The 14835-nt window shown below is 38.2% G+C and overlaps 1 protein-coding gene across 1 annotated transcript in view; it reads right to left on the bottom strand.

Annotated features, from left to right (window-relative positions):
* Positions 1-1374: 1374 nt before the first annotated feature.
* The window catches only part of LOC137071477 (calcium-binding protein 7), a 47790-nt gene continuing 34329 nt past the window's right edge, over positions 1375-14835 (bottom strand). The window contains exons 3-5 of the mRNA XM_067439512.1: positions 9512-9624; positions 4887-5037; positions 1375-3423 (exon numbers count right to left, since the gene is read on the bottom strand). Coding sequence (XP_067295613.1) covers positions 3293-3423; positions 4887-5037; positions 9512-9624 — 395 coding nt within the window. The 3' untranslated portion in view covers positions 1375-3292. The remainder of the gene's footprint in view (positions 3424-4886; positions 5038-9511; positions 9625-14835) is intronic.

The following is a 14835-nucleotide window of genomic DNA, read 5'->3' as shown; positions in this document are numbered from 1 at the left end:
TCTGGTCGGGCCAATCACATCTTGTATAGAGTCGGTACGCGGGCTTCACATAATGACGGCCGAGTTGCGCTTGCGTGCTTCTAGTAAACACAGAAACTGGCGAACGGCGGTCTTTCGAATAAGCTTTGACTGCGACTCTGGAAGACTTGGAGTTAAGCTTTTCTCTGAGAAAAGAACAAAGAACGACACTGAAGTCATTCCTAAGAAGGGAGGATGTGTTCAGAGTTTTGCCGACCGGATACGGCGAATGTTTAATCTATCAACGAGCTCTGCTTCACATTCGTTGCTCTGGTTGGTGGTAGCGCTATCCTATCGCGTGCAGAGGGAGTCTGAAAGACAACCGTTTATCCCGCCCCTCGGATTGAGCTGTCTATGGTGAGTTTCCAGACCAAACATCTTGATGTGGGTCTGGCTTGTCAGGCTAGTAAAATAACACATTACTTTTAAATTTACTTTTTATAATAAAAAAACCTTATAAACCTGTAATAATTATGTTACACAAATAAATTAATAAATGACACAAATACTTTATGTATTTAATCTCCCTTTATTAACCAATGACTTTGCTTTTGAGCTTCAATTATCCAATTCAACCATACTAATAAGCAAAAATGATTTTAGGTAAACATACTTTTTTCCCCCTTCTGAATAACTATTGACCTATCTTCTCCAGCATCCTATCCTCCTGCGATCCAGAATAGCAGCACTACTGAAAGGTTTGTTTGAGCTGCCGCCTCTACGGTACAGACGTGCATTTGCATTTCCTTCAGCCTAAGGCCTGTTCATTTTACTTTTGGTGAAAACAAACAGTCATACTTTATTTTAAGGTATAAGTATACCTTATAAGTACTAACATTAATTAACTAGGTGTAATTACAATAGAGTTACAGTTAGGGTTTGGTTTAGGGTTAGTTGCGTGTAATTATGCACAATTTTTTGTTATAACTATAGTAAGTAAATGTAGTAACGTGCAACTGTGTCATCTTAAAATGAAATGTTTAGCAAACAGCCCATCCCAGATGAGAAAATGTAACACAAAAGTAAAGTAACGCTTTACTTACCACAAAAAGGGACTAATACAACTTTCCCCAACACTGGTCCGTACGGCAAGGCAAGAATACGGTCATCAGCTAACCTATATTTTTTAACACCTTACATTTACTGTTTTTATTCATGTCAAAAATCGAATCTCATTTAATTTAATTTAATTTAATGTTATTTGTTTTATTTAATTTGATTTAATATTAAAGTTACATTTATTAGATCTGATTATAATAAGTTATGCCAACAATAGTATTTTTAAGGACTAGAGCAAGTGGAAAGAGATCCAAATTAACACTATTCAGAGTGTGATACATCTAAAAAAAAAAAATTAAGCATTTAGCAAGGCTCTGCTTTTGTTCTATTTCTTTAATTCTACTTTCTTTCTTTTATTGTGAATAATTAATTATGTTGGATCTGATTCACTAAGCACAAATACAACTCTGAGGCAGATGGGGTTACCAGCCAATCGGGTAATGATATAATGAGAATTTCCTTATCAGCCAAGTGCTATTCTAGACGAGCCTTAATAATAGGCTATTCTCTGGTCACAGCGACTGCGGCTCGGGAACATTATTAGCTCTCCCATTTCTATTAATGAATAAGTAATCGTGCCTGTATAATAAGGAAAACCTGTATACTGTTGTCCTGTGACTCCTCTTTGACTGTCACTCGATCGTAGTGCTTGTGTGCGCGCTGACACTGGTGTTTCCATCCATTGCATATTTCATTTATACCTGGACATCCAAATGTAAGAGTTTCATGGTGCTGTAACTAACAGCTAAATCAATTCAGGCTCTGGGCAGAGTTGAAAACTAATGTTGTACCCTGGAAAATGCCCTTTAACAGAATGACACACTAACAGCTGATACAAATTCAAACCCTGACATTCATATTCATACCATTACCCACACCTTCGTGATCATCAAGTCAACCTGCTCACAAACTTATTATATGTTTCCCAGGAAAACACTGAACGACGTCACAAATGGACATTCATATGGACATTTGAACAATATATATTTTGAAATAGAAGTGAAACACTGATATACCACAGTGTTTGCTGTCAGGTTATATTAATACACATATTCCTTACACTGCAAATGAATAGAAACATCATGATCATCCATTTAGGTTAGGCCGTAAGCTTAAATGGACATCGATTTGGTTCAAAAACAACCATTAAATCATTTCCTGATATGTCAGAAACCAAATACTCATTTTATCCTGTCTTACGTAATCATTTGGTATAATTGCCTGCCATTCGTGTCACTTCAACTCAAAAGCTCCTCATTATCATCTCTGTGTGATAAGTACAGTGCAAATGTTTGCAAAATGTAACGGTTACATTTGCGCCGACGAGCGTTGTTGACCATTCCAAACAGAGAGCCTGAAAATGCATAGTGTATTTCAGGTGAAAAGAAAAGAAAATGTATACACATACTACAAACCTCTTAATACTGTATGTCACTAGTGGTATAGCATCACTTTTGGGTTGTTTAACGCCTCCTTTGACCATACGGAGTACTACTACAATCATCTCAGGCGTGTGCAACAGGTAAAAATCCACGATAGTTACTCGACAAACACAAGACTAACATTGCATGACATGAGCATGCCCTAAACAGCCCTTATTCTCATGCAAAGGGATCAGTATACTGGATGTAAAATGTCAGAAACGGCCTCCGCTCCATATCCAACTCTTCACAAGTGTGAGACGGGTCTTTCTCCGGGAAATTGGTTTTGGGATCTTATATATAGGTGAATGGATGCACAGCTGAGCTCTACTGGTAAGTCCAGGCTATTGTAAATCCATGCATCATCATGCATTGAAGAGTAGGATCCTCGGTTGGAGATGTCCATGCGGCTAAACTCGCCCAAAGCACTCTGAAGAGGGAGAGAGCGGCTGAAGGGGAGTCCATTACAGTATGCACTTCGTCTTTCTCTCTTTTCATGTACTTTTCATTTGCGGGTAAGACACGGCACGTGTGCATTTATATATTTGTGTGCGTTAGGTTTTGAAACTGCTGTCAAATATGAAACAAATCTGTCCAGTGGAAGCTGTAGCTCGTCTCAAAAATATTTCAGTCACAACATTTGGATTTTGCGTAAATAAAATGAACTCTTCAGTTGCTCCAGTTTGTGCGTGCATGTGTGCATGTTTTTTTTTTGTTGTTGTTTTTTTGTTTTTTTGCCATTTTTGTAAACTGTCATATGTTGAATTGAATCTACGTTGTGAGTGGTCCATATGTTACTTCATGCCACTGCGAAGCACCTGATTGGCTGCAATGAGCATGACACTGATGATGAAAGCAATCGCGAAGGCGCAGATCAGACTCTTCCGTACGCATGTTTGCTTCACCTGCTGGGTTGGACTCTCCGCTGAAGAAGCAGGGAAAAACAAATTAGGAGATCAGAAGAAATACGGTGGTAAGACAAGGTTTGGGGATGATGACTTGAAATTAAATGGAAAATGGTGTAGGTGAAAAAGTGTTTGAAAGATAGTAAACATTACTAGATGCTTCACAACAACAACAACAAAAAATATGTTTAATACAATTATGTGAATAAAATTGTGAATATATTGGACTCCAAGAAACCCCTAGTGAACCTTGTGAGCTGCCTACTTAGACAAACGTTCCTGAAAATCCATGATCCAGAGATTTATCCAATTGAGGGAAATGTACAAAATGTACATTTATTTAGCCAAGTACTAAAAAGTAATGATAAAAAAGTTGAATTAAAAATAAATAAATAAACATTTATGTATTTTTTGTTCTCATTAAAGCTGCACTATGCAACTTTCCGTCCACTGGAGGGCGCCTATTCAAAACAAATCGTAGTTTGATGACGCAAAGTGTGAGCGCAGCATCTTGGGAGATGTGGTCTTCACCTCACAGCCGGTGGAAAATAGGACTCGGGCAGAAATCACGTTCATGTATGCGGTTATAAACGTTACTGTAGTCTAAAGCAGAGCAGGACCGAGTGCTGTGGAGCTGAGCACAGCGATTGTTAAACAAATACCCGCCTCGCGAATACCGGGACTTTTATTATGACGGGACGGGACACAGTCGCCGGGCGCCTGCACTGATGTGCTCTTCCGGTTATGATTTTGAGGTAATGGAGCTCTGTTTATCATATTAGATACATTTAAGTGTGTTTAAAACGATGTTATGACATTACTCCGTGCGTTCACTTGTTCACACTGCTAAGAGTAAAGCGCTCCTGCCAAATTAAAGCCAAAACCGAGGGTAACGCAGATATGACGCGATTGACAGGCGACTCCCTCAAATGCTATGCTGAAACGTCCCGGTCCTTAGTTAAAATAGCAATTTTCTCACAATTTACAAATAGTTCGAAACAGCTGGGATATTGTAAGTACTCAACTGAACAAAATATATAACACCAGCCTAGTGGTTTTTGGATATTTTACTGCAAAAATACTACATAGTGCACCTTTAATTAAATGTGAGTTAGTCAAGTCTCTTTCATGTTTTGTAAGAAGCATAAGATGTCACACAAAAACTATTTGTTCAAAATGTAAGGGTCGGTAAGATTTCTAATCATTTACACAAATACATTTTGAAATGTAATTTCCTGTGATGCTGAAGCCAAATTTTCAGCATCATTCCTCCATTCTTCAGTGTCACATGATCCTTCAGAAATCATTCTAATATGATGATTTACTGCTCAAGAAATATTTCTTATTATTATCAATGTTGAAAACAGTTCTGCTGCTTAGTTTGGTTTATTTGTGGAAAATGATCATTTTGACAGGAAAGTAGCAATAATTCAACTTGTATCTCAGCCAGAGCTGTGCCTTATAAAATAAAAATCATTCTTACTGTCAATGTCAACCTGGCAGTCCTCGGGATTTTCGATGTGATTCTCCTCTGTCATGATGATATTCTCAATGTCCTTCATAGACAGGTGGTCACAGAAAGTGTCATATAAGAGTCTCTTCAGCTCTTCCACAGTCAGCTTCTGCATATCACACTAAAAATAGACACAAAGCTGTTTCATTTTATTCTGAAAGTCTTCATGCGATCTTCAAATACAAATAATAAGATTAATAATAAGATTAAAGAGTATGCATATTTTGACCTCTCCCTGGCTGGGATGGGGAATCATACAAGAGAGTGGCACAAAAGAGAAGAGATTGTTAAATAAAGTCTTTTTTTAGTCATATATGTTTTTTTTGCGCACAAAATGTATTCTCGTCGCTTCACAACAATAAGGTTGAACCACTGGAGTCACGTGGACTATTTTAAAGGTCCCATGGCATGAACTTTTTATTTTATGAGATTTTTTCAACATTAATATGATTTCCCCTAGTCTGAATATTGTCCCCAAGAGGCTAGAAATTTTGATCGGTGTAAACTGAGTTCTGGCTGTCTTTCTCTGCCTTTGAGAAAATGAGAGCTCAGAGGAGCTGATCTTGAGTTCTCCTGTTATGACGTCATATCAGGAAAGGTTTCCTCTCCTTCGCCCGCCCAGAGAATTAGTAGAGAATGGATTCAGGTTATTCGGATCGCCAGCGTCACGTGATTTCAGCAGTTTGACACGTGATCCAAATTGCTAAAATCATGTGACATTGGTGATCCGAATCATTGATCGAATCATTGATTCAAGGCCATTTGAATCATTATTTGGGGAACTCAGAAGAGAAAACAATGCTGAATAAAGTCGTAGTTTTTGTTATTTTTGGACCAAAATGTATTTTCAATGCTTCAAGAGATTCTAATGAACTAACTGATGTCACATATGGACTACTTTGATGATGTTTTTATTCCTTTTCTGGACATGGACAGTATAGTGTGCATACACTTAGATACGGTCTGGGGCTAAAATATAAAATATCTTAAACTGTGTTCCGAAGATGAACGGAGGTCTTACAGGTGTGGAACGAAATTAGGGTGAGTCATTAATGACATTTTATTTTTGGGTGAATCACCAAGTTCACACAGACTTTCTTTCTAAATCGTTTAATACTGTCAGTCCCGCCGCTGGCCGTCTTGATGCATCAGTGAATCAAGCCAGTGACTAAAACGATCAACTCCACGTCGTTTCTGTTAGCAGCATGAAACAAATCCGTTATTCAAATGATTAAACTACAGAGCGCGATCAAAGAACACTCTTTATAATGTTCGGTCACACATATATCTGCAGTGCACACTTGTCCAAACTGCCGAAATAATGAATGCACGTAATCTCATTTCAAATGCAAAGATGTCAGCCAATCACAACAGTGGTTGTCACTGAACACTCACAGCAGACACGCCCCTTAAAACAGAGCATTCAAGCCAGAGGGCTAATATCAGTATAGAAAAATGCCTTTTATTTCTAAATTATGAAAGTTTTTAATGTAAAAACCATAATAACAATATAAGTACACCTCAGGAAACATTTTAAAACAATGAAAAAAACACATACCATGGGACCTTTAACAATGTCTTTACTACCTTTCTTTCTAGGCCTTGAAAGTGGTCATTGTGTTGCTGTATACAGGATCACAGATTTTATCATAAATATCTTAATTTGTGTCCTTAAGATGAATGGGTATGGAACGACATGAGGGCGAGTAATTAATGATAATTTTCATTTTTGGGTGAACTAACCCCATAAGCAACCAATTTAACTTCTATAACATGACACATTTCAGAGTATACACGTGACACGTTTTCAGAGTATATATTCAATATAAAATACATTTTGCAAACATTTAATTAACAAAAACAAGTTTCTTTTCTCTAAAATAACATGAACTGATGATCCGCTTACCAAGAATAAGTAGCAAGAAAATAGTAAGGGGTGAATTGGATTTCATTGCACACATATTAATAGCACTGAACTCATAATTACACAGCGAGACGTTTAAGAGGGAGACCCCTGTAGCTATTTGGGGTCAAATGCACTGCTAAAAAATGCATCAGCAGCAAGCCAAGATTAGAGGAGCACGCCCTTTGGGGGAATCACAATATGGCCCTTACAAATCTCTTCTCAGTTGGAGACATAAGCGTAAGAGACACAGTTATAAAATCGATGAATGAATCTTGCTAAGTGATCATCATGTCACAAAGCAATATTATATATGCAAGTGTACTCAGAATCAACACCTTCTCACTTCCAACTCGTCACATATTGATGCTTGGCGTCACTTTTTAATGCATAGGATACCCCTTTAGCGTAATTTTTTTACAAAAAGTACAAATATCCCAAGTGTTCCTAGGACAAATTCCACAAATTCCCCAAAAGCGATCAGCGTCTCCATCCACCGAAGATCATACACACATTCTGTTACGTCAGCTTTGATAGTGAAATTGCATTTGCTCTCGTATATCTCTTGAACAATTGTGTCTTAACATCAGCTTTGACTGTAAAATGTCATTGGCTCTCACATAGATATGAATATGCATAGCTATCTATACATAGCTTGTGACTAAATGTGTCATGCTATAGAGTCGGGTGCATCTTTTGAACGCAATATAAATGAGTGTGTGCGTGAATATTTATAAAATCATGTCTACTTTTACAAATGCAAAGAAGTAAATGTGCCTTTATCTGATTCATTGGGCAAACAACTGAACTTAATGGAGTACCCTGCGTGTTGAAGAATGGCGTACTATAATGGGTACTAAAAATTGACGCTAAAGGGTCCTGACCAAGCATCAGTGTGTGACGAGTAGGGTGTGAGAACATGTTGGTAGAATTGGAAACACTATTTCAATAGACATTATAATAACTATAAGAAACTACATGTCAGCTAACTCTCTCAATAGAGTATTAGTAGACTCTCTGTTTTATATCTACTAACACTTTATTTTGGTGGTCTACTTCTAACATCTTAGACATACTACTACTGACTAAAAAAGTTTGCAACATGTCAACCTATTCTATAATTAGTCAACTAATACTGATGAGACTGAGCTAACATATAAATGCAAAGTTATAAGTGGATCATTGAAATAAAGTGTAACTGTAGATTTTACTCATGTTTAAAAGAAAGGAGTCCAATTTTTATAAAGCAATTCATGTCTGTTTGTGTGATTTCCCTTTTCCACCAAGGCAGTGCTGGTGCTGGTTCAGAGCCAGAGCCTAGTTTCAAATCGGTTCTTTGTCTTTCCACACCCAGTTTCCATCAGTCGAACCAACTCGGAACTGGCACTAGCACTGGCTCTGAACTTGCACCAGGTTCATTCTGGTGGAAAAGGGGTAATAAAGAGCAAATTAACCCTCTGCGAGGACCAAACGCGAGTAAAAGTCTGTTTTGGCGAGTAACAATGCAATTTTGTGAGAACGTGATAAACCATGAATGATGCGCGGGACAGTTGACGGGCCAGTGCTGCATGGTCATGAAAGTTTAAGCCTTGCAAATTTAAATATTTAAGCACAAGAAGCAAAAGGGAACACAGCTTGGAAACTTGAACTTGAACAGACAATCAAAAAAAACTAAATGATATCAAATAGCTGAGGAAAACCTTGACAACTTCCGGCAAATTTAGATTTGCTCAAAGACTCCTCAATATTATTTTACTTTCAAAATATTGCAAATTGCATTCTAATCGCGATACAAATGCCTTACAACGGGGGAAAACGCGATCAGAGCTTGATGTTTTCTGTTCAACCCTCAATCCGAGATGTTTCAGTCGGTCTGCGATGCCATTAGGTTTTCCAAATGTAGCTAAATTGCTGATGGAGTGGCGGTGGACACCAGCTATTATCATATTTCTTTTACAACAATGGCAAAAGTCGTCAGAAGCCATTGCAACATCTTCCTCGTAATCACAAACAGAGAATTTCTGTCTCAGATGTTTCTCCGTCGCTCTGCATACGTCATCGTCCGTTGGTGACGCCCCTTTGGAAATGATTTGTCTATGATGATTTGTCAGACCATAACTCAGTTACTACTGAGAATGCTCTGGTTTTAACCAGGCTAGTAAACATAGTCAGTTTTGTCTTTAATGTACATAAACAGCTGAGGGGAAAAAAGCATGTGTATTAGTATACGGGATCCGTTAGTTCTTAAAGTCGCAGCAACCTAATATTCAAGCCGCTATCTGTGTATTTAATGTTAATCAAGCTAAAAAAATTAAATAATCACTTACTGCTCTTGACTGAATAACTTTTGTAACATTATTAAGGATTAAACCATGTTTAATTTATAGTGAAGACTATGCAGTGTTATTTTGGATTTGATTGCTTTATTCAATTTTTGTAAATGAAAAGTGAATTTTAACTGGCATCTAAATTTCTTTCATTGCTGTTTGTTTTTGCAAAAACAGTTGCTGGTAAAGAAAAATATTTATGGCCAGTAAGGTTCATTTGACATTGGCAGGCGCGGTAAAAAGTTAGTTTCAGGCCCTGTTTGAAAGTGTCTGTAAAGTAGTTCGGTGTGTGTCAGGGACAGACAGATGCAGCAGACGTTGTGCCTGTTGTCACTTGAAATAAAAGAGAAGTGGCTAATAATCACCTTCCAGAACACGGAGTCAAAATCAGTTCCGTTGAACTTGTCAGGCATTCCGGCAGCTGAGAGTTTGGGCCCCAGGAGAGTCACGAATTCTTCAAAATCCACCTGGCCGTCTCCTGAAAAACAGACCGTGAACTATTAGATGCAATCTAGCATGATATTAAATTTCAATTGTTGGCTCTATGAAACAAGTATAGAAATTGAAAAATATATATGTTCTGTCAGGGCTGTGTGCTAGTTAGAATTGAATTGAGAATGCCTACATAAAAAATTCCTGCATTTGAATCAAATTTGCATTGAGGTGATGTACTGTGTGTGATGTGGAATTGTAAAATGGGATGAAAAATGTATTTCCCGTAAACATGTTATCGGGGGGTGGGGGGTAGGGGGACTTAATTACAATGTAAAAGAGTTGAATTGTTGTGCTAAATATGGCCAAAAATTCAAGAAAACGAGCTGGACATATGAGAGTATTTCTTTGCCAAATACACTCCTTGAGGATTCAAATACATTTGAATACAAATACAAGTTTTTTGTTTTTTTTAGTATAGCCCTGTATGACATCATAAAGGGTGAAATTCCTTGTATGGGCACTTCTCCCGGATGAGTGTGTGCGCACATCAACCAGAGCGAGAGAGAGAGAGCACATCCATCAACGATCTTAGACGGCAGCACTGTCTTTTTTTTTTTGAAACCACAAAATCGACAATGTCACTAAAGAAGTGTGTTTCTGGTTGTGAGGGAAAGATATCCTTGTTCAGCTTCCCAAATAACCCAGCATTAAGGAAACGGTGGATGTAGTTTGTTTTTTCGGAGCAGTAACAGAGTTGTGCAAGTGTGTTTGTTTGTCCGCGGTCATGAGTCGAATCCGCAGATGGTGAGTGAAACTGCATCAAATGTCTGTGTTTTGTTGGCAATCGGCGCACAAGTGCATATAATGTCGAAAGTTATGCCATGATGTATTTTGTGTGTGTGTGCGTGTGTGTGTGCGTGTGCGTGTGTGTGCGTGCGTGCGTGTGATCATGGTACCTCGGCCCTGCCCACTGCACACTGCAAGAGCTCGGCTATCTCGGGTATCTGTCTTTTATAAATCTGATAAAGACTCTTTGGAGTTATGAAGGATGCAATATACTTAACAGGTACTGTGTGTGTGTATGTGTGTGGGGGTGGGGGGTGGGGGGGGGTTAAATGCGTATAATGATATGGGTATGACACCGGTATTACAAGGAGAGGGTGAAATATGAGGACATTGGCCATGTCCCCACTTTTCAAAATGCTTATAAATCATACAGGATTTGTTTTTTTTGGAAAGTAAAAATGCAGAATGTTTCCTGTGATGGGTAGGTTTAGGGGCAGGTGCAGTGTAGGGGGATAGAAAATACGGTTTGTACGGTATAAAAAACATTACGCCTATGGAATGTCCCCATATGTCACAAAAACAAACGTTTATGTGTGTGTGTGTGTGTGTATCCTTTAATTAAATCCTGAAAATAAAAAATAACAATAAATTAATTTAAAAAAAAATCTAAATCAAACATATTTTTAATAAAATACAAATTATTAAGATATATATTAATTAAAATAATATTTTGAATATTTTGAAAAATCATATTTATGACAAAATCTGCTTTGCTGACTGTTTGCTGATGTATGTCTAACCAGTTGAGAAAAATATGTGAGAGTGAGCAACTGTATTGATGATAATGATGAATAATTATGCTAGAATTATACTATATTTATAAAGAAACTCTTCTGTTACATAATTTTACCGGACTGCAGTTCACAAATATTAATCAGTTACTGTTCAATATTTGTGAACTGCAATTGTGCAAAATCATTTCCTGTCATTCCAATTCAATGTTCTGTATGGTGTGAACAATTCACATTCAAACTCATTCATTAAAACAAAACCATTTCTTAAATGTTGCATGAATTTCCATGCTGGTCAACTAGTTCTTTACTGGATTACATCGATTCTTTTTTTATCGATTATCAAACAAGGTTTGGTTACTTTTAATATTTTTAAGTGTCAGACTTTATGGAGAGGGTTTTATCGAGCTGAAAGGCCCTTTCTGAGACGTTCTTTAAAGCACCGCCACTACAGCCATCAAAGCGCCGCTTTCGCATTCAATTAATTTCAAGACAATTACTGTCAAACTTCAAAACGCCTACTGTCAAACACTGTTCTCATTATCAGCCCATGCATAATTTGTATGTCTGCATGCGTTGTGAAGAAAATGATAGTTTGGAGCAATAAAAGGTTACCGTTAAGCTTTTTTATTTGTTGAATATCTGTCAATTTTGTTTAGCATCCCCACAGGACAGAGAAATACATCTGATCGGTGTCTGTTGGACTTTACTTCAAGGGATAATTCACCACAAAATGAAAATCCAGTCATTATTTACTTGTATGACTTTCTTCTTCAGCAGAACACAAAAGGTTTCTCAAAATGTTGTGGTCTAAGAAGAAAAAAGGTCATGGAGGTTTGGAACAACGAGCAAATAAGCACATATTGATTGAATATTATTGACATACACTTTTGGGGGGGTATGAACCATATCTTCAACTCTGTTCCCAGCATTGACAAGACTTTCCATCATTTATGACACAATTGCTGTGTCCCAAATCCCAATTCAAAAGCTGCATCCTTTGAAGGATATATACACTGTTTAACTATGTATTATTGCATCTTAGTAAGATATAAGTCAACTTTGAAGAAGCTTTAATCTGTTATATTTAGGGCTGTCAATCGATTAAAATATTTAATCGCGATTAATCACATGATTGTCATGAGTTAACTTGCGAATAATCGCAATTTAATCGCACATTTTTAGCAACTGTAAATCTATTTTAAATTAAGTTTTTAATACTCTAATCAACATGAGTATGGACAAATATGCATGCTTTATGCAAATGTAAATTTATTATTAGTGAAACCATACTTATTCAATAATAATCAATACAGCATGAAGACTAGACATATCAAAGATCACAGATGTTTATCTAAGAAATTGTTCATGTCTCTTAAGCCTAAACTTAAAAAATAAGAGTAAGTAGTGATTTCTCTCATTTTAAGAATATAAAGGAAGTTTTTACACTGGCAGTTTAATTCAGAGCAGGGCATTTTTCGTATGAAAAATTGGTAATGTGTACCAGTGAGCGCACCAGAACCACACCATACCTGGAGGAGGTCCATATTCCACGAGTAGGAATATAGTGCGGCCCCTTTAAGAGATCTGCGTTCCCTATTGAACTGCCGGTATTTTGCGTGTGCGCGCCGAACTGGGCCGCAATTCACGTGGACAGTGTGAAGAACACGGACTCGGGAGCGCGCTTGTTCAGGAAAGTAACCTGTGCATTAGTTTTAGCCGATTGTAATGTATTTAGTTCAATAAAACATGTGTACTGTAAGCGGTGATGGTGTTAACGATTTACCTCAGACATGAGCGAGAGTGAGCTGCAGTGCATCGCGCTCAGACTGCAGAGAATGTGCTCAGTGAAAAAAACGCACTTTTCTTTCTGGAGTCTAATAAAGTTAAACAGAAAATATGGTATCTTATGTAGGCAATAACTGCACTTTTGGTTTAGAATATTAATGTCAACCCTTTTCTTTCCCTATTAATGTTTGCTGCTGCATCCTTTGCCCTATGCCACGGACGGATCAAACAGAAAATGCGCACTGCGTTAACGCGCGTTAATAAATGTAGTGCCGTTAAAATTAATTTGCGTTAACGCCTTAACTTTGACAGCCCTATTTTTTTGGTTAATTTTTTACATCTGTTGAATCTCTCATTTCACAGGAAACTAAGGATCTATTTGGAGGCCGCATGTGAAGGAGCCTTTGAATTGGGCCAGCCTTTGTCGCGGTGTGGTGACGCAATCGGCCTTCAAAGCGCCCTTCGAAGAATGCTGCCTCTAAACTGGAATGCACCAAATACTTCCGCTATTTACAGTTTTTCCGCCAATCAGTAAAATCAGTTATACAGCAGGGAGCGCTGTTATGGATCTTTTGAAATAGTAGTACATCTCCGGATCAATAAGACAGGCGAAGAAGAAGATACGCATAAACCGGGTCAAAAATTGCTTACACACTAGTAAGCTAATGCGACCAAACATTTAACGGCATAGAAATCAAAACTGCCTAACGTTAGCAAGCAAAATGTTGAACCCACCAAGAGGTATTTGACTGTGACGTTTTGGTGGTGTTGATGGACTCAATCTATTTTTTCATCATTGTTCTGAATCTGATCCGGACAAAGTCTTTGACAAAAACCTGATTTTTGTGCTGGTGACCTGAGACCCAGCAATCGACTTTTAACATTTTAGCCAATTTCTCTGAAACCATACTGTGGCAAGCAGTATGAGAGCGAGAGCCGTGAGAGAATGGCACAAGGCCGGTGGCGTGATTGATAATGAGCGCTTGCTGCGTGCCATTCTCTCACGGCCCTCGGACTCGAACTGCTTGCCACACACAGGCCCTGTCTCAAATGGCACACTTCTTGTGCACTTTCGGTCTTGTGGACTTAAATGACTGCTGCGTGCAGTTGTCAGTTAAATCCGCAAGATCATAGAGTGTCCCATTCGTCATTTAAGCTTAAAGAAGGGTGCTCGTGAGCGCCCCCTTTGTGGCTGCTATGCACCCTCGATGCACACTTCAGCTGAGCATGCAAGTTTGCGAGCTACACCCTTAAAAATAAAGGTGCCAGGAAGAACCAAAAATGGGTTTTCACAGTGATGCCACAGAAGAACCTGTTTTGTTTTAGTCTAAAAAACCTTTTTGTGCCATGGAAAGGTTCTTTGGATATGAAATGTTCTTCATGGAACATACACCCTGCCAAAGAACCATTTAAGAACCTTTATTTTTAAGAGTGTAGGCTACAGAGAGGACTTCTACCCGGCAGTCAAAGCGGCATAAGGTTGTGAAAGTGTGGACTCAGTGGAAGACCTTGAGGGTTTAAACGGGGGGTGAAACACTCAGTTTCAGTCAATCTTGAGTACCTATAGAGTAGTATTGCATCCTTCATATCTCCGAAAAGTCTTTAGTTTTATTATATTTATAAAAGAAATATAGGCTGTACCGAGTCTTTCCGGAAAAAAACAGAGCGCCTGGAGGTGTATCGTGTGGGCGGAGCTAAAGAATGACGATCGCGCAGAAAGCGGTGACGTACTCAAGCGTGGAGAAGAAAACGCTACCCTAAATATACCATGGCTATCAATCAGATTCAACTAATACAGATATGATCTAGAATCAGATTCGGAGGCTGAAATAAATTGAACAGGAGAAACAGCAGCAGCAGGACGTCCGTCTCTGTGGTATGTACTGTAT

Source organism: Pseudorasbora parva, chromosome 3 (genome assembly GCF_024679245.1).
Source record: "Pseudorasbora parva isolate DD20220531a chromosome 3, ASM2467924v1, whole genome shotgun sequence".
NCBI classification, from domain to species: Eukaryota; Metazoa; Chordata; class Actinopteri; order Cypriniformes; family Gobionidae; genus Pseudorasbora; species Pseudorasbora parva.
Note: the sequence above shows the minus strand (reverse complement) of the source record. Positions and strands in the feature narration are given on the sequence as shown.